The sequence below is a fragment of the Panthera uncia genome, chromosome D1 (genome assembly GCF_023721935.1).
Source record: "Panthera uncia isolate 11264 chromosome D1, Puncia_PCG_1.0, whole genome shotgun sequence".
NCBI classification, from domain to species: domain Eukaryota; kingdom Metazoa; phylum Chordata; class Mammalia; order Carnivora; family Felidae; genus Panthera; species Panthera uncia.
Window position 1 is genome coordinate 53061830 of NC_064808.1, and position 21143 is coordinate 53082972.

Consider the following 21143-nt stretch of genomic DNA (forward strand, 5'->3'; position numbering starts at 1 on the left):
GTTAATATGTGTATCAGAAGGATTTTTGTTGCATAATTTATTTATTTGTGGATGGATAGTTTTTCTTGATTTGGGTTATTATGAATAAAGATGCCATCAACATTTGTATCCATAAGTGTTCACATAATTTTACATTCCCACTAAGATCTCTGGGTGCTCCATTTCCTCTTCAAAATTTGGTATTGTTAAGGCACCTGGGTGGCCCAGTGGGTTAAGCGTTCCAACTTTTGATTTGGGCTGAGGTCATGATCTCGCAGTTCGTGAGATCAAGCCCCACATCAGGCTCTGCGTCTCTCTCTCTCTGTCTCTCTCTGTCTCTCTCTCTCTCTTTCTCTCAGGATAAATAAACTTAAAATTTTTTTTTCTTGTGAGTTTTTTAAGGTTTTTTTTTGTTTGTTTCTATGAGAGAGAACGGGGTGACACAGAGGGGCAGAGAGAGAATCCCAAGCTTTGCGCCCTCAGCATGAAACCTGATGCAGGGCCCACAGGGCCCAATCCATGAACGGACCTGAATTGAAATAAAGAGTCAGATGCTTAACTGACTGAGCAACCCAAGCACCCCTGGTATTGTTATTTTTTTTAATTTCGCCATTTTGGTGGGTATATAGTGGCATCTCATTATGTGTGTGTTGTTATTGATGTTTGTTTTTGTTTTGTTTTTGAGAGAAAGTGGAAGTGGGGGAGGGGAGAGAGAGAATCTTAAGCAGTCTCCACACCCAGCTCTGGAGCCTGACCCCGACCCTGACCCTGATGCAGGGCTCCATGTCACCATTGTGAGATTATGACCTGAGCCAAAATCAAGGCTTGGATGCTTTAACCAGCTGAGCCACGCAGGTGCCCCAGTGTTGTTTTTAAACAAGAAACAGTAGTTTATTTATCCTCCAGCAGTATATAAACACTTGCTATTATTATAGATAATCAGTTAATTAAAACTCTCTCAGCAGACCTATCTTGGCACACATGCTCAGAAACACTACAGGATTTTTTCCGTCACAACTAATCACTCATATCTCATTTCAATTCATTAAATACTTTTAGGTATTAGGTGAGTAACTGTGTTAATTAGAGGATCATATAGGTTTATATTGTGGTAAAATAGAAATAACTGAAGTAGTGCTTTAATTTGCATTTCCCTAGTGACTAATGATTTTGAGCATTTTTTTCATGTGCTTATTTACCGTCTATATATTTTATTGCTAAAGTATCTCTTCACATTTTTTTTTGCCTGTTTTTTAAAAGAGTTCCTGTATTGCAATATTTCTTTATATATTCTAGATATTAGTCCTTTATCATTAATTTTTTTTTTTCAACTTTTTTTTTTTTTTTTTTTTTTGTTTTTTTTTTTCTGTTTATTTTGAGAGAGAGAGTGTGCACACACATGTACCTACATGAGCAGGGGTGGGGGAGAGAGAGATGGAGAGAGAATCCCAAGCAGTCAGCACAGAGCGCAATACGGGGCTCGATCTCACAAACCATGAGATCATGACCTGAGCCAAAATCAAAAGTCAGACACTTAACCGACTGAGCCACTCTGCGCCCCTCATTTTCTTAATAAAATGAAGAGCAGAAGTTTTCCATTTTTATTAAGTTTAATTAAAGTTTTTAAACTATAAAATAAGGGCGCCTGGGTGGCTCAGTTGGTTAAGTGTCCAACTTCAGCTCAGACTATGATTGCACAACTCGTGGATTCGAGCCCCGCATCGGGCTGTATGCTGACACCTCAAAATCTGCTTCAGATTCTGTGTCTCCCTCTCTCTCTGATCCTCCCCCACTCAATGCTCTGTCTCTCAAAAAATAAACAGGCGCCTGGGTGGCTCAGCTGGTTGAGCGACTGACTTCGGCTCAGGTCATGATCTCACGGTTTGTGGGTTCGAGCCCCGCATCGGGCTCTGTGCGGGAGCCTGGAGCCTGCTTCGGATTCTGTGTCTCCCCCTCTGTCTGCCCCTCCCCCGCTCATTCTCTGTCTCTCTCTGTCTCAGAAATAATCATTAAAAAATTAAAAAATAAAACACTAAAAAATTTTTAAACTATGAAATCAACTTCCTTACTAGACTGTTGAGGCTTTCTGCTTATTCTTGAGTCAGTTTTGATCATTTGCTTCTTCTAAGGAATTTGTTTCATTGAAGTCACCAAGTTTATTGGCATAAAGTTATTCATAACATTTTTCCTTATTAACCTTTTAAAATGTATGTATGATCTGTGTCTCTCTCCTGATTGATATTGGTAATATGTGTTTTTTCTCTTTTTTTTTCTTGATAGTCTACTAGCTTTTGGTTTTACTGCTATTTCTATTATGTGTCCAGTTCAAAATGAATCAGAAACCTAAATTTCAAACTTAAAGCAGAAAACAAACCAGAAAATCTTTACAACTGTGAGTTAGGCAAAGATTTTTTTGACACTAAATATACAGTCTGTAGAGGAAAAAAATGGTAAACTGGACTTCAGCAAAATTAAAAACTGCTGGTCACTGGGGGCGCCTGGGCGGCTCAGTCCATTGAGCGTCCACAGATTGGAGGAAGATACTTGCAATTCATATATCTGATAAAAAACTTGTATCCAGATCATATAAAGAACTCTTAAAACTCTGTAATAGTAGGGATGCCTGGGTGGCTCAGTCAGTTAAGCATCTGACTCTTGATTTTGGCTCAGGTCATGATCCGAGGGTCATGGGATCAAGCCCCACATCAGGCTCCGCACTGGGTGTGGAGCCTGCTTGGGATTGATTCTCTCAGACCCTCTCTCTCTGTCTCTCTCTCTCTCTCTCAAATAAATAAATAAGCAAATAAATAAATAAAACAATAAGAACCTCAATAATAACAAAACACCCAATTTTAAACATAGGCAAAATATTTAAACAGTTCCTTTACCAAAGAAGACCTGGATGTCAAGCACACGAAAAAATGTTCAGCATCAGTAGCTAACAGGGAAATGCAAGTTAAAACCATCATGGGGGGGGCGCCTGGGTGGCGCAGTCGGTTGAGCGTCCGACTTCAGCCAGGTCACGATCTCGCGGTCCGTGAGTTCGAGCCCCGCGTCGGGCTCTGGGCTGATGGCTCGGAGCCTGGAGCCTGTTTCCGATTCTGTGTCTCCCTCTCTCTCTGCCCCTCCCCCGTTCATGCTCTGTCTCTCTCTGTCCCAAAAAAAAATAAATAAAAAATGTTGAAAAAAAAAATTAAAAAAAAAAAAAAAAACCATCATGGGATACCACTACCCACCTATTAGAATGACTGGAAATTAAAAAGACGTACCCTACCCAATGTTGTCATAGATGTGGAGCAACTGGAATTCTCATACACTGCTGGTAAAAATATAAAATGATATTGGCACTGTGGTAAACAATTTGGCTTAAAAAGTTAGACATACCTGCATGCATATGGTCCAGTCATGCCACTCCTAGGTATTAACCCAAAAGTAATGAAAACATGTTTGTATACAGATGTTTATAGCAGTTTTGTTTATAATGGTCCAGACCTGGAAACAAGCCAAATTTCCACCAACAGCTGAATAGGTAAACAAGATGTGGTATATTTATGTAATGGAATGCTACTCAGCAGTTGATACACATAATTAGCATAGTGAATCGCAGGATAATTTTACTTGGTTTTGGAAGAGGTGAGACAAAAAAGTACCTGGAAGCATACCTACTCTATGATTCTAATCTATATAAAATTCTGGAAAATGCAAACTGATTAATCACAGAAAGCTGGTTGCCCAGGAAGAGAGGGTGTAAGGAGAGGCAGGAAGAGAGGGATTACAAAGGGGCATAAAAAAATTTTTGGAGGTGATGAGTGTGTTTGTTATCTTGACCTTGGTGGTAAATTCGCAGTGTGTGCATATATTGAAACTTAATGAAAATTGTGCATTATAAATATGTTATGTTTACTGTATGTCAGGTTTTTTTTATGTCAAAAAAAGAAAAAGAAGGATATCTCAAGGTGCCAGAAATAGAGAAACCAGCGCCAGAAGGAGATAGTAAACCTTGTTCTCAGGAAAGATAGAATTGCTGTGGACTAAGACCTTACATAAAATCCACACTCTGTCCTTCACAAATAGTCTAAACTACACTGTCCAATATAATAGCTGCTATTCACATATGAATATTTAAGTAAAACTTAAAATTAAGTTATTTATAGTATCCACATTTCAAGTGTCTGATAGGCACCTGTATTGACTATTGGCTATCATTGATCAGGACAGATTACAGAGCATTTCTATCATCCCACAAAGTTCAGTTTGACAACACTGGTCTAGAAAAATTCTGTTCATTACCTGAGAAGTGTTAAAAAGTTATAAAATGTCTGGATCTTAGGTGAAAAGGAAAATTATTGATTGGTAGTCTAAGCTCTAAAACTTAGAAGCATGAGATCTTACTTTCTACTATTCTTACGATCTGGAATTGCAAGCTAAGAACTTTACACATTAACTAGTCTAGGACCATTGAAATCTTTGGGCTCCCAGCAGAAGAAAAGGTAAAAGTCTGTATAGGGACACTTTAAAAACCCAGGACACCTGAATGTCCTTATATAAAAAATACTCCCCACTGTAGACAAAATCAGAGGCAAAAATTATAAACCTCTTAGAAGGAAATAACCATCATGAAGACTAGTTAGCTGTTGGAGAGTTAGCACTCCGACAGCTCCATATAATAGAGAAGTTTGAAAGATCCTAAGATAACTGTGTGTTTTAAATGGTTAAGAAAGGTATCAACACTAAAGCAAAGGAATGAAGAGTAAGAATTATGAAGACTCTGTGTACCAGGACAATAAATATCTAGGCCAAACAAATACCAGCATACCTGTCAGATCCCACAGCCACAGAAGAGGAGCTGCCTTCATTTTTGGTAGGCTCTGTAATCTGGCTGAACCTAGAAGTAGATTGATACAGCACAATCTCAGAGGGAGACCATGTGGTCTATAACGCTTCTGTTCTAGGGTGCCTGCCTTTATTATCTCCTAAGCCATAGCCAGAACAGTTGATTTGTTCAGTGCAGGTGGTCTGCTGCCTTGATGTGGTAACACTCCGCACATTCTCCTTTGCAGACATTATGATCTCAACCAGCTGTTGGAGCCTCGAAGCGTAACAGCAGATCCTTTGGATTACCGCCTAAGCTGGCACTTGTGGGAGGTGCTGCGGGCTCTTAACTATACTCATCTCTCAGACCAGTGTGAGGGTGTGCTACAGGCCAGTTTTGCTGGCCAACTGGAAAGTGAGGGCCTCTGGGAGTGGGCCATCTTTGTCTTCCTGCATATTGACAACTCAAGGTGAGTGAGATGCCATGAACCCACGAGGTACACCTAAGGCTACAGGGGCAAAGAATCAGTCTCTTAGGGTTTAATTCATTAAGCGTCTAGAATGTATTTTCGGTCCAGCCTTGTGATAAACTTTAAGACCGTTCAGTCCACAGCTGTCTCTGTATTCATGTGAACAAGTTAGAAGTTTAGTGCCAAATAATGCTGTTTCTCAGGAGAGATCTCTGTGAACTGCAGTGATCATGGAAAACTTTAGACAAGAACAGGAAATAATTAAGTAGAAGAGGAAGGGTATATCCACATGGGGCAACCCATTAACATAGACATAGATTCAGTTGAATGTGGCATGTTTAGGTATTATGCAGAAATAATACTTGCTGAGCTGCCTCAGTGGATCTGTGAAGTGATATAATGAGTTGGCAGGGAGCTTCCCTGACTTTTTCTCTCTGTTGCCTTTCTCCCTCTCTGGCCTTCCCTTGCCATCCACCCATGCCTACCCCTCAAGTTTGGTAGCATCATATTTACCAATATATCCTTACTTAGGTGTGTTAGGTTTTGGTTCTCTATCCTGAAATCGCCTTTTCTCCATGGTGTGAATGAGATAAATTGATGGAGATTTTTTTCCTGTTAATGGTAGTAGCATGGCATTACACTAGTAACAAAAACATTTATATAGTACTTTGTTGCATAGTACTTTTATATGGATATACACTCTGTTGTAAATACTTTATATCAAAATTAGTGCTCATAATGACTTTATAAAGTAACACTCTTACAATCTGTGTTTTACAGATGAGCAGCCCAAGGCAGGGAGAGAGTAACTTTTGCTCAAGGTCACATAGCTAGTAAATGGCAGAGTCTTCCAACTCAAGACATCCAGAGTCTGTGCTCTTAATCATTATGCTGCATTAACTGTCATGTGATACAGTGTGAAAAGGAGTTGAGTTTTGTAGTCAGACTTGCCTCAGTTCTAGATCCATCATGTACTCACTTTGACCTGGAGTAAAGCTTACTCTTTATCTATAAAATCATAATATTAATCTGTATCTAATCAAAGGTGGTTGTGGGATTAAAGGAGGAAAAATTGACTTAGCCAAGTGTGTGACTCTTGATCTTCATTTGGGTCATGAGTTTGAGCCCCATGATGGGCATTGAGATTGCTTAATTCAACTTTTTTTTTTTTTTTTTTTTTTTACAGAAAGAGAGTAGAAGTATAAAGCATCTAGCACAGCCTTCCCTTAAAGGAATTTCTCCTCTTCTCCCTTACCAGGAAGCAAAATTATTTCATACTTTTCCTTTGAGTTTATTTAAATAAATTCATGGGGAATTTCAGAGGTTAAAAGTCTGGCTAATAAAACTGATGATTCAGAGTAGGCTCAAGCAGATCCTATTTCTGTTTATTTATTTAATTTATTCAAGTTATCTCTGTATCCAATATGGGGCTCAAACTCACCACCCCCTACTGAGCCAGCCAGGTGCCCCTGATAAAGAATTTTTAAAAAGAAACAGTTAAGATGAGATTGGGGGGTCCTTGAAAAGCCTTGAAAGGTGTTCAGAAAAGAATCTAAAATGAGAATACTTGTTTTGATTTGAAATTTAAATGGCTGGTCCTTTGGCCCAGATAGATAAGGACTCTAAGGGGACTTGAGATCAGAAAGAATGAGGGTAGCCTAAATCTAGAGGTAGAGAGAAATGAATTAGGAAAGTTGGTAGTTTTGAAGGGGAAAAAAAAAAGCAAACAAGGACCTGGAAGAGGCCTTACCTTTAAAAACTACTTTGTTTACTTGTACTGACCATATGGGAGAAAAGGAAGGAAGAAGGTTGGGAATGAACTGCAAACAACTGCTCTGTGCAGAATAGCATTCTCCTATCCTAGTCCTTGATCTCCTGTTACAAGAAAGAAAATAAGGAAAAGAAAGGGAAAGCCTTTTCTTAGCCCTAGACAACCTTTCCTAGAGTATTAGTTTTCAGACTTTTTTGATCATGAAAATATAACGTGCTTAGATACTATTTCATTTAAAAAATAAATGTAGATATGGTGACTTTTTTTTTTTTTTAAGTGAAGTTTGAAGTCCAGTAAGGGTTAAGACTTGCAGTTTGAGAGACTATCCCATGGATCACTCTGCATTGTCTGAGGCAGTCTTCTCCATCAACGAAGATAGAATTTATTCAGCATTGTCTTTCTTCTTACAGCGTGCGTGAGAATGCTGTTCGAGAGCTGCTTACCCGGCACTGCCAACTATTGGAGACCCCTGAGTCTTGGGCTAAGGAGACTTTCCTGACCCAAAAGCTTTGTGTGCCTGCTGAGTGGATTAATGAGGCCAAAGCAGTGAGAGCACACATGGAATCTGACAAGCATTTGGAGGCCCTCTATTTGTTTAAAGCTGGACACTGGAACCGCTGCCACAAACTCATCATCAGGCACTTAGCTTCTGGTGAGTCTCCTAGGGCCCGTGTCTCCTGAAATTACCCCAAATTCTTCCAGTCTCTGAATGCCATGATTAGTCTGGCCAGAGATGATATTCTCTATGGGACTTTGAGGTCTTGCATCAGATTACACTTGCAAGAGTTCTCTGTGCAGAGGAAACGTGGCCTGGAGAGGCTAGAGGGACAGGTTGACAGCAATATTGTTACGTCACCATTTGCCAAGGATATGCTTGATATGCATGAATTATGTTAAACTCTTCGTGTACTTAGGGAATTTTATTCACCAAAATTAAAAAAGAGATAACTGATACCTTAGAAATACAAAGGATCATTAGAGACTACTGTGAACAGGTACATACCAACAAATTGGGCAATCTTGAAGAATTGGATAAATTCCTAGAAACATACAGCCTTCTAAGACTGAATCATGAAGAAATAGAAAATCTGAACAGACCAGTTACTAGTAAAACAGATTGAATTGGTAATCAAAAAACTCCCTTGGGGCGCCTGGGTGGCTTGGTCGGTTAAGTGTCCGACTTCGGCTCAGGTCATGATCTCACGGTCCGTGAGTTCGAGCCCCGCATCAGACTCTGTGCTGACAGCTCAGAGCCTAGAGCCTTTTTCACATTCTGTGTCTCCCTCTCTCTCTTCCCCTCCCCTGTTCATGCTCTGTCTCTCTCTGTCTCAAAAATAAATAAATGTTAAAAAAAAATTAAAAAAAAACAAAACAAAAAAAACTTCCTACAAATAAAAGTCCTGGACCAGATGGCTTCACTAGTGAATTCTACCTAACATAGAATTAATACCAATCCTTCTCAAACTCTTCCAAAAAATAGAAGAGGGGAGAATACTTCCAAACTCATTTTATAAGGTCAGCATTATCCTAATATCAAACCAGACAAGGATATCATAAGAAAAACCATATTGGTACAGACCAATATTCCTGATGAACATAGATGTAAAAATTCTCAGCATATTATTAGCAAACCGAATTCAGCAATACATTAAAAGGATTATACACCATGATCAAATGGGATTTATAACAGGGATGGTTTAACCAAACAGTGTGATACACCATATTAATAAAATGAAAGATAAAAATCCTATGATTGTCTCAAGAGATGCAGGAAAAGTATTTGACAAATTCAGCATCCATTTATGATAAAAACTAGTTGGCATAGAAGGAGCATACCTCAATAATAAAGGCCATATATGACAAACCCACAGCTAACATCATATTCAATGGTGAAAAGCTTTCAGCTTTTCCTCTAAGATCAGGAAGAAGACAAGGATGCCCACTTTCACCACATTTGTTCAACATAATATTGGAAGTCCTAGTCAGAGCAGTTAGTCAAGAAAAATAAATAAGAGGCATCCAAACTGGAAAGGAAGAAATAAAACTATATCGTTTGCAGATGACATGATGATTATATATAGAAAACCCTGAAGACTCCACAAAAAAACTCTTGGAATAAATGAATTCAGTAAATTGCAGGATACAAAATCAATATATAGAAATCTGTTGCAATTCCATATACTAATAATGAACTATCAGAGAAATTAAGAAAACAATCCTGTTTTCAATTGCATCTAAAAGAATAAAATACCTAGGAATAAATTTAACCAAAGAGATCAAAGACCTATACCCTAAAAACTATGACAGTGATTAAAGGAAATTAAAGACACAAAGAAATGGAAAGATATTCCATGCTTGTGGATTGGAAGAATTGATATTGTTAAAATATCGATCTACTAAAACAGTCTACAGATTCAGTGCAATTTCTGCCAAAATTCCAGTGGCATTTTTCACAAAAGTAGAACAAACAACTCTAAAATATGCGTGGAACCACAAAAGACCTCCAGTAGCCAAAGTGATCTTGAGAACGAAGAACAAAGCTGGAGACATCACACTCCCTGATTTCAAATTCATTTACAAAGCTGTAAGAAACTAAAACAGTATGGTATAGGCCTGAAAACAGACACATAGATCATTGGAACAGAGTAGAGAGCCCAGGGGGTGCCTGGGTGGCTCAGTCGATTAAGTGTCCGCTCCTGATTTCAACTCAGGTCATGATCCCACATTCATGAGTTCAAGCCCCATGTTGGGCTCTGCTTAGGATTCTCTTCCCCGCCCCTCCCCTCTCTGTTTGTGCTCTCTGTGTCTTAAATCTAAAAAATAAACTTTAAAATCAAGAGTAGAAAGCCCAGAAATAAACCCACACGTATGTGGTCAATTTATGACAAAAGAGCCAAGAATATACAGTCTTCAATAAATGGCATTGGGAAGACTGGACAGCCATATGCAAAATAATGAAACTGGACCATTGTCTTACACCATATACAAAAGTTAACTCAAAATGGATAAAGACTTGAACTGTAAGACCTGAAGGCATAAAACTAGAAGAAAACATAGGTAGTAAGCTCCTTGACATCCATCTTGATGATGATTTTTTTTTTTTTTTTTTGGATGTGACACCAAAAGCAAAGGCAACAAAAGCAGAAATAAATGGGACTACATCAAGCTAAAAGCAGCACCTGGGTGGCTCAGTCATTTGGGTGTCTGACTTCGGCTCAGGTCATGATCTCGTGGTTTGTGAATTCAAGCCCTGCTTCAGGCTGTGTGCTGACAGCTCAGAGCCTGGAGCCTGCTTCAGATTCTGTGTCTCCCTCTCTCTCTGCCCCTCCCCTACTAATGCTCTGTCTCTCAAAAATAAATGTTTAAAAAAAAAATTTAAAGAACTCCTAAAAATAACCAAAAAAAACCTGATTGAAAAATAGGCAGAGGAAAATGCCTGGGTGGCTCAGTCGGTTGAGCATCTGACTACAGCTCAGGTCATGATCTCACGGTTCGTGAGTTCGAGCCCCACATCAGGCTCTGTGCTGACAGCTCAGAGCCTAGAACCTGCTTTGGATTCTGTGTCTCCCTCTCTCTCAGTTTCTCCCCTGCTCGCTCGTTCGTTCTCTCTCTCTCTCTCTCAAAAATAAGTAAAGATTAAAAAATTAAAAAAAAAAATAGGCAGAGTATCGAGTAGACATTTTCCTAAATAAGATATATATAGATGGCTCACAGTTACATGAAATGATATGTGCCACTAATCAGAAATGCATATCAAAACCACAGTGAGATACCACCTCATCCCTGTTAAAATTGCTGTTGTCAAAAAAAATAAATAAGGCTGGTGAGGATGTGGAGAAAAGGGAACCCTTGTGCACTGTTAGCGGACATGTAAATTGGTGCAGCCGCTATGGAAAACAATATGGAGGTTCCTCAGAAAATTAAGAATAGGGGCACCTGGGCCCCTCAGTCTGTTAAGCATTCAACTTTGGCTCAGCTCATGATCTCGCGGTTTGTGAGTTCAAGCCCCACTTCGGGCTCTGTGCTGACAGTCCAGGGCCTGGAGCCTACTTCAGATTCTGTGTCTCCCCCTCTCTCTGCCTCTCCCCACTCACACTGTGTCTCTTGCTCTCTCAAAAAGTAAATAAAATAAACATTGGGGTGCCTGGGTGGCCGAGTCGGTTAAGCATTCGACTTCGGCTCGGGTCAGGATCTCACGATTTATGAGTTCGGGTCCACGTCAGGCTCTGTGCTGACAGCTCAGAGCCTGGAAGCCTGCTTCGGATTCTGTCTCCTCCTCTCTCTGCCTCTCCCCCACTTGTGCTCGGTCTCTCTCTGTCTCTCAAAAATAAATAAATGTAAAAACAATTTTTTAAATAAAAAAGTAAATAAACATTAAAAAAGAAAAAAGAAAAGAAAGTTAAAAATAGAACTACCTACCATATGATTCAGTCATTCCATTTCCAGGTAGCTATCCAAAAAAAAAAAATGAAAACACAACTCAAAAAGATACATGAAACTCCATATTCATTGCAGCATTATTTACAGTAGCCAAGATAGGGAGACAACCTAAGTGTCTATCAGTGGATGGATAACGAAAACTGTGTGTGTGTGTGTGTGTGTGTGTGTGTGTGTGTGTGTGTATTGTATATATAGGCAATGGATTATTATTCAGCCATAAATAAGAATGAAATCTTAGTATTTGCAACAATATGGATGGACCTCAAGGCATTATGCTAAGTCAGAGAAAGACAAATACTGCATGATATCACATTATCTGGGGAATCTTTAAAATAAGAAAAAAAAAAAAAAAAGGCTTATAGATACAGAGAACAGATTGGTGGTTGCCAGAGAGGTGGGAGGTGGAAGTGGGCAAAATGAATAAGGGAGTCAAAAGATACAAACTTCCAATTACAAAATAAATAAGTCATGAGGATGAAATATACAGCATGGCAACCATAGTTAATAATACTGTGTTGCATATTTGCAAGTTGCTAATAATAGAGGGGGAGCCAGGCTGACTCAGTCAGTGGAGCATGCAACTCTTGGTCTTGGGGTTGTGAGTTCAAGCCCCACAATGGGTGTAGAGGTTACTTAGAAATAAAATCTTTAAAAAAAAGAAAGTTGCTAATAGAGTAAATCTTAAAAGTTCTCATCAGAAGAAAAAAATAATTCTGTATGGTAACATAACCAGACACTGTGGTTGATCATTTTGCGATATATCCAAGTATTGAATTGTTATGTTGTGTATCTGAAACTAACATAATGTTATAGGTCAATTATGTCTCAAGAAAGAAAACAGAGGGGTGCCTGGGTGGCTCAGTTGGTTAAGCATCCGACTCTTGATTTCAGCTCAGGTCATGATCTCACAGTTTCATGAGTTCTAGCCCCATGTCAGATTCTGCACTGACAGCGCAGAGCCTGCTTGAGATTCTCCCTTCCTCTCTGCCCCTCCCTGGCTCATACCCTCTTCTTTCAAAAATAAATAATAAATTAAAGGAAAAAAAAAAAGGAAGAAAAAGAAAACAGAAAAAAACACCCAGATGTCTCTGTTTGGGGAACTGAAGCAAGAACTTTTTCACATTTTTCTTTGGAGAATTTCAAGATATCTACTTGAAATATCTGTGCAATTCTCTAGTTCGACCCAACATTATTTCCCCTTCCTTCCTGTTTTGGATTTCTGTCATGTCATCTGTGTACTTTTGAGAACCATATACTTGTGCAGACATAGTGCTTAATATTTTGTTTCTTCAGATGCCATCATTAATGAGAACTATGACTACCTGAAGGGGTTCTTGGAAGACCTGGCACCTCCAGAGCGCAGCAGCCTAATCCAGGACTGGGAAACATCAGGACTTGTTTACTTGGACTATATTCGGGTCATGGAGATGCTTCACCAGATACAGCAGGTACCTGAGTCTTTGAACTACTGCTTGGTTTTCCTTTTCCCTGGCCGTTAAAGCCACAGAGACCTCAAAAGGCCTGAGCGACCACTTGAAAAACTTAATGGCAAAGATAGAATGGTCAGTGCAAAAGGGATGTTTTGATGAAGCTAATTTGCTGTAATCACTATGACACCTGTATCAAAACTTAAAAAAAACTTCTGTTTTGTACTTATTACCAGTGGTACGTACAGTAGACATGCCCGAGGCTTGTCCATAGTCTCCCCTTGTCTAGCCCTAGTTTGAGTGAACAACTCAGGGATGAGAGAGATAGGAAGGTCAGAGATTTGGTGAAGGTAGTTTCATACATCATTTGGCATGTTTAAAATTGCATATATTAACAGTTTTTTTAGTCTTCATTAAAATGTATTGGGGTCAGTCTTGATAAGATCATAAGAGAGACCTCCATTGCTTATAGCACAAAGACCAAACTCTGGAATATAGAATTAAAGCCCATATAAAGGCTTTTACCTTTCACTCCTGCTTATTCCTACTAGTGTTACCCCCACATTCCAGATGTCACCTTCTCTAATCACACTAAATTACTCATGGAGTTTCCAGCAGAATTTGTTTTATTTCACTCTTGAGCACACATACATTCATCCTTTAAGATCTGCATTGCTGGGGGCACCTGGGTGGCTCAGTCAGTTAAGCATCTGACTCTTGGTTTCTGCTCAGGTCATGATCTCCTGGTTCCTGGGATGGAGACCTCCCTACATGGGGCTGTGTGGTCATAGCACAGAGCCTGCTTGGGATTGTCTGTCTCCCTCTACCTCTATGCCCATAGCCCCCTCTCTCTCAAAATAACCTTAAAAAAATTTTTTACATTGCTGTAAGCTCTATTTTGTTCTCGTTTTCCCCAAGAAATGTTTATTGCACTTTATTTTTTACTACCAAAGCACTTGGTACATTAGTCTACTAACTGTATTTTAGTTACTTATCTACATCTGTCTTGCAGTTATCATGAGCACCTTTTGGGGAGATCTTCTTTAAGATTAAAGGTAATAGAACATAGAGGTTAAGAATCGAGTTCTAGAGCCAAACTGTTAGATTCAATTAATGGTTCTCACTCATTAGCTATGTGACCTTAAGCAAATAAGTTAATGGCACAGATTATCATAGATACTGACAGTTGTCACAAAGCTTAAATACAGTGTGTTTTAGCAGACTACTTTATATATACTAAGTGCTTAGTAATTATTATCTGTTACCCTTATCAGAATTCCCACTACTAGTATAGTGCCTGGCACATAATATGCATAACTTATTTGCTACATGTTTAAGATGGATTAAGAGCATCATCCCTAAATTATCACTGAAGAAAACTCTTTTCTAGTTGAACATTAATACTTTAACACAATCTAGTTATTGAGAACTTACTATGTCCCAAGCACTGGTGGATTTGGGGGATATGAAGGTAAGCAGTACTGTATGTTTTACCCTTACCAAAGTAATAATTTTGTTGAGGAAGATATTTCCAGGTAAACCAACAGTTACTATAGAATGGTACGTGTAACGATTAAGCACAGAGTATCTTACAGCAACACATAAATTGAGTACCTAACCCAGTCTGAGGGTTATAGTAAGGCTTTCTAGAAGTGAGTCTCATTTCTTTCAGATGAAAAAGAAGGATGGGTGGGACAGAATGCTTTAGCAGAGAGAATAGCGTAAGTATGAGTCTAGAGGTCAGAGAGATCGTAGTGCTTCCAGCGAACTTTTAATAAGAGTAAGTATTGGTGTGTGGAGTGGAAAGGGAAACCGTGTAGGTGTAGTAAAATCACAAAATCTCTCACCTGGACTGCTGTAGTAGACACCTAATTGGCCTCCCTGCTTCTACACTTGTTCCTTTACAATTTATTTCCACACAGCAACCAAAGTGATCCTCTTTTTTTTTTTTTTTTTTTTTTTTTTAATTTTTATTTTAACGTTTATTTATTTTGAGAGAGTGAATGAGTGGAGGAGGCGCAGAGAAAGAGAATCCCATGCAGGCCTCAGCACTGTCAGCACAGAGCCCAATGCAGGGCTCGATCTCCTGACCAGGAGATCATGATCTGAGCTGAAATCAAGAGTCAGACGCTTAACTGGCTAAGCCACCCGCGTGCCCCAGAGTGATCTAATATACAAATCATATAATCTCACTCTAAAATCATTCCAGGGGCTTGTCATTTCACTTAGAATAAAGTGCTCCTTAGGAAGTCTTAAAAGCTCTGCATGAATAATTCTTACCTTTTTTGTGCCATGGACCTCCTTGACAGTCTGGTAAAGCCCATGGATGGCTGTCTAATGTGTTTTGTTGCAAAAATTTGAATACATGGGATTACAAAAGAAACCAGTTATGTTAAAATATAGTTACCAAAATATTAAGAACTTCTAGTAAGTAATAACTGCTTTATTAAGATCTTAAATAACAAGCTCAGCAGTGGATCTTCTAACTACTCTAATTTTGAAATACTACATTTAAAAATCACTAACAACTGTAATGTAATATGAAAATAGCTGTGATTTCTGCTGATGACAAAGTCACAGTTATTGCTTGACATCCACATTAATAATTAAATGCTAATTTTTAGTAAAAAAAATTTTTAGTAAAAATTTTTCCCAGTCCAAGTTCACAGACTTTCAAAATTCTAAGGACCCCAGTTATGATCCACTGGTATATAAAACCTCTCCAGTTTTATCTTTTTCTATTCTCCTCTTTAAACTCTGCATTTTAAACTGCTTTTAAACTCTGCACCCAGGTACCTGGATAGCGCTCAGTTGGTTGAGCATCTGACTTCAGCTCAGGGCATGATCTCGCAGTTCATGAGTTCGAGCCCTGTGTTAGGCTCTGTGCTGGTAGCTCGGAACCTGGAACTTGCTTCGGATTCTGTCTCCCTCTTTCTGCCCCTCCCCCCACTTGCTGTCTTTCTCAAAAATAGACATTAGAAAAAAAATTTTTTTAAACTGCATTTTACCATTCTTTGCATTCCCATCTTGTAGTTTTAGCTGTTCTCTTGGCCTAGAAAGCTTGACCCTCTCGTTATTAAGGTCTCTAGTTAGATATGACCTTCCTCAAGGAATCCTTTCCTGATCCCCCAATCTGAAGTAGCCATCCAGTTTTTCTACCACATTACCCTCTTTGATTCATCTGCATAGCTTATGATTCTTTAAGATTTATTTCCAATGGTTTCTTTATTTTCTATGAATTTCTTGAGAGCAAAGACCTCATTTTATTTACCACCTTTAGAAGTCCAGTTGAAGACTGGATTATTTTGGATAAAAAAGTACTTGTAGAGGTGTTAAATGGTAGATTCTGCAAAGCCCAAAAATAGATTCAATGAGAGAGATACTTCGTGGAAGGGTTGAAGGAGCATTTGGTGAAGGAGGAGGTATTAATATAGTTAATGTAAGAGTTTGAGAGAGGAGGGCTAACCAAGAGTCACATGTGAGACAAACAGGAATAAGATGCTGCTGGAAAGTATTCAGAACATAATAAAGAATAAAAAATACAGGGTTCCTGGCTGGCTGAGTTGGAAGAGCATGCAACTCTTGATCTCAGGGTCATGAGTTGGAGCCCCACACTGGGGGTAGAGATTACTTAAATAAATGAACTAAAAAAAAATTTTTTTTTAAAGAATAAAAATACAGGGGTTCCTGAGTGGCTTAGTTGGTTAAGCAATTGACTTCGGCCCAGGTCATGATCACCCGGTTCGTGGGTTCAAGCCCCACATTGGGCTCTCTGCTGACAGCTCAGAGCCTGGAGCCTGCTTCAGACTCTGAATCTCCCTCTCTGTCTTCCCCTCCCCTGCTTACACTCTGTCTCTTTCCGTCTCTCAAAAATAAATAAACGTTAACAAAAATAAAAAGAGTAAAAATACAGACTTGCTTTTTAGAAAGGTCACTCTGGCTACCGGATAGATGGTAGGGAAAAGGATGTAATGGGGATGACACTGAAGATAGTGATCAAGGTCTTAAGTAATGATAACCTCAGCTAGGGTAAGTGGCCCTGGAAAGGGGAGTGGAAAATTGGAATATTAAGCTAAAGATTTAGTAATCATCAGCACATTAATCATAATTGAAGCCATAGGAATGGATCGCGACGCATAGAGAGAGGGCATACAGTGAGAAGAGGGCCCTGTGGTATTTTAGAGAGGGTTGTGAACTTGGAGTTAGGATACCGAAATTAAATACTAGTTTGGGCTCCACTTTTTACTTACTGTGCATTCTTAAGAAGTCATACAATTTCTCTGAGCCCAGATTTATCTGTATTTTTGGTGCCATGTTAAAGCTTGCTAGTTAAAATGGTTCATGAATGCTAATCTCCAGACTTGTCCATTCTGGGGCTCTATGTACTATATGTTACTTTCCTCTGGTGGATTACTGCTGAGGTTGCGCCTTGTCCTCAGTGATTAGGCTGTATAGTGGTTACATGACACTGCCAGTCAGTTTCGCGGGTTTTCTCTGTTGTTTCAGAGCATTGCATAGTCAGTCTATGGATAGAATTGGGTGAGGGGACCTCCTCTTGGCCTAACTGGTTTCTCTGCTTCTTTGTAGATGGATTGCTCAGTTTATGAGATGGAGCAGTTACACACCAAAGTGACCTCACTGTGCAACCGCATACAGCAGATCCAGTGTTACAATGCCAAGGATCGCCTGGCCCAGTCAGGTAAGCCTCCATCCTTTCCCTGCTTCCTGCCTGCATGTTTCCTGTCTTTATGATTATTATACCTCTGCCCTGATGCCCTCCCTTCCCACCCCTCATCCTTGGTCCCCACTCCATTTTTTTTCTCTCCAGACATGGCCAAACGTGTAGCCAACCTGCTGCGGGTGGTATGGAGCCTTCGGCATGCCCCTGATGCAACCTCCGACTCAACACCAGACCCTCAGCGAGTCCCTTTGCGTCTCTTGGCTCCCCACGTTGGCCGACTCCCCATGCCTGAGGACTATGCCTTGGAGGAACTGCGTGGTCTCACACAGTCCTACCTGCGAGAATTGACTGTTGGAAGCCAGTGAACCCCAAGTTCCTCCCAACACACTCACATGCTTGTTCACACTCACCACACAAAGATCCTTTGCATTGAGTTGATTGGCACTGTTTGCCATTCTCTTGGTTAGCTGTGGAATCCATCCTGTTTTCCTGCTGCCCCAAGCAGCAGCCTCCATTTGTTCAGGGCTTTTCTTACTGAACAAAACGTAAGGGCTTTTGGAACCCAAAAAGGAGTCAAGCCTCTTTTTACCATCCTTAAAAAACCATTCTTTTTTTTTTTTTTTCTTTTGAAAAATGATCAATAAAACACCTTTGGCAGAATCCCCCCCAGAGAACCAGGGAATCCTTTTCCACTCTCAGCCATTCTGGATCTTGTGGCCCTCCATGCCAGCCTGCTACCCTACTCCTACCTCAGCCCTTTTATACTAGGACAAATGTGTTAATCAAAGACTGTCCTTCCTTAACAGATGAACTATCCACACAAGGAAGGAGAATCTGTCTCTTAAGTAGGTTGATGACTTGACACTGTTTTAGAGTCCAAAGAGGGTTGGACTGAGTTAGGAAGCAGTAACAGGGTCTTTCTGACTCATTTAGGGTAGAAGTGAGTGCCTGCCGTGGAGGGATGAATCTTCAAGGCTTGTTTGTTCTGCCTTGAATGTTGCATGAACACCAAACCTTTCCTGCTACCATGTGCAGGAACTCTTGGTCACAGACCCCATGTCTCTGGGAAGCTCCAGAACTCAGTTTGATCCCTGGTTTTCAGTCATCTTGCTAGGCCTCCATTCTGGATTTCCCTGAAGAGTTTGGATAAAACATGGCAGGTTGGGTAGCCCTCCTCATCCTTTCTCTTCTAGCCCAAAGCATTTCCTACCCATTGTCTACAGTCCTAGAACATAAAACCATTACTGAGGCAGGCAAGGAGCTGGGCTTTAGGGGCTTTAGTGGAGGGCCTTTGCTACACTGCTGCCAGCTATGGGGAGTCCCAGGTAAAGACCTGTGACAGCTGGTATTAGGTCTGTCACAGACAACATGGCCACCTCTAGGTCTTTATGCATGAAGATTATGTAAAGGTTTTTATTAAAAAGTATATATATATATATATATATATAAATAAATGATCTAGATTATTTTCTTCTTTTGCTGAAGCTACTTTTCTTAAAAAAAAAATAAATAAAATGAAATGTTTATAGCATTCCTGCTATTGGCCTTTTCCCTTTGTGTTTTTTGAGCCTTCTTACCCCAAGGAGCTTTATAGTAGCCTCAGTTGATCTGCAATCTAAACGGAGATGGGGCATGGGTTAAAGAAAGAACAATCAAAGGCTAAATTTATGAGCAAATTTAGGGGTGAGTAGGTTGAGATTATTAATTAATCCTGTTTATATAAAAATATTTATAAGCATTTTTTTATGTGCTTGGATTCCCAGTGAGGGATCAGGGAAGAGTCTCATTGCCTTTAGGGTTCAAAGCCTCCTGGCTTTTCTGCTCTGGAGGTTTTGTTTGTTTTTAAAACTTGGATCATACTCATGTTCCATTGTGTAATGGGGTTAATGATCTTTTATGTTGCTGCTAAACAGACCTGTTTTGCAGAGGGAGCAGATGGGTCTGATGAGTACTATTTGTGGTGGGGTGGAGGTTGTTTGTTTGTTTTTTGGTCTGTTAAACTGAAGTTGTCAGCAAATTCCAATTAGGATTAGGCCAAAGACACTGGGACATGGAGGAATTTGGAATTTGGAGCTAAAGCAGAGTAGGTCTGGGGCTTCCCTTTAATTTAGACCTGCAAGGACAAGGGTAACTCAGCTGGGAATCTCCGTTACTGACTGTGAACCTGAGTCACAGAGCATTACTGGGCTTCTAGCAAAGAATTCCTGTTCTGGTTTCCTTGTGAGAGAGGTGTTGTGTGAAAAGTAAATGTGCCTTAGAAATGGTTAGCCTTTAGAAGTGTTAAAGAATTGTGAATATGTGCAGTGTTTCCTCTTAGGACAAGTATTTCATATCCATGTATTTTTTAAAGGCTGTATGTCAGATGTTTATCATAGCAGCTATGTTACATCACAGACAACAGACTTACAGTTCAAAGTGAATGATAAGATGAAGCTCTTCTACATTTCAAAACTCCATGTTAAGTTTCTCAAAAATATAAAAACGGGAATCAGTTTTCTCAAAACTCTTTAGTTATGGAATCTGCAACCTCATATAATACCTAAAATAAGTGTATTTCCTTGGCAGAATGCCGAAGTCAAAGTCAGGAAAGGTCTGGAGATTAAATGTTGGATTAGCCAGGGCGCCTGGGTGGCTCAGTCGGTTAAGCGTCTGACTTCAGCTCAGGTCATGATCTTGCGGTCCGTGAGTTCGAGCCCCGCGTCGGGCTGTGGGCTGTGGGCTGATGGCTCAGAGCCTGGAGCCTGCTTCCGATTCTGTGTCTCCCTCTTTCTCTGTCCCTCCCCCGTTCATTCTCTGTCTCTGTCTCAAAAATAAATAAACGTTAAAAAAAAAAAAAAAAATGTTGGATTAGCCAAACCAAGGCCTGCAGGAGCTGCTCTTTTCAGATGCAGTAGTAGACTCAGCTGCTACTTTGTATTAACTGAAAATTACTTGAGATTTTTTGTTTTTCAAAAAACCAGCTCTTCAACTTATCAATTTTACCAAAGTTCTGTATTGTAATACAGTAAAACCTTGGATTACGAATAACTTGTTCTGGGAGTGTCCCACAAGACAATCAAACATTTCTAATAAATTTTAACTGGATAAACGAGCGACGTCTTGGAATATGAGTAGCATGTGATGCTGAACGTCACATCACAACGGAGCCAATGGTTTTCTTTCTCCTCTCTCAGTGGGATTGTGGGTGATCACCCCCCATGCTTGGATGCTCAGTCCCAGGCCTTGGTGTTTGGCAGAAATCAGTAATTTTTCAGAACGTTGTAAGGTGCCCACAACTGGCATTAGTGTATTTTTTGTCACTGCAAAGCACCTATGGACACTGCTTTGCTTTTCCATACAAGAATAAGCTTAGGAATGCTTTGCTTCATTCTAGGTCAGGCTGCCTGCAGATAGAGACCCTTGCCTCTGCTGCCTTATTGCCAGTTATGTTAAATACAGTAGACAGGAGTTTGTTAACACTGTACTGTAGTTAATATCCACGAGAATGTATACAATGGCTATGGTACAGAAAAAGATGCTATTAACCCAATAGATAGTAGTGATTCTGTTAGTGCTAGTGAAAG

General features: G+C 39.8%; 1 protein-coding gene across 8 annotated transcripts in view; it reads left to right on the forward strand.

Moving 5' to 3' along the window:
- The window catches only part of NUP98 (nucleoporin 98 and 96 precursor), a 114618-nt gene extending 96410 nt beyond the window's left edge, over nt 1–18208 (forward strand). For 7 of the 8 annotated variants that reach the window (XM_049651586.1, XM_049651630.1, XM_049651612.1 and 4 more), the window contains 5 exons: nt 5040–5261; nt 7443–7684; nt 12766–12920; nt 17487–17598; nt 17728–18208. In XM_049651586.1, the coding sequence (XP_049507543.1) occupies nt 5040–5261; nt 7443–7684; nt 12766–12920; nt 17487–17598; nt 17728–17945 (949 nt within the window). In that variant the 3' untranslated portion in view covers nt 17946–18208. Of the gene's footprint in view, nt 1–5039; nt 5262–7442; nt 7685–12765; nt 12921–13911; nt 13955–17486; nt 17599–17727 lie in introns of those variants that run through there. The other variant, XM_049651647.1, reaches the window with a different exon arrangement.
- The last annotated feature ends 2935 nt before the right edge of the window (nt 18209–21143 follow it).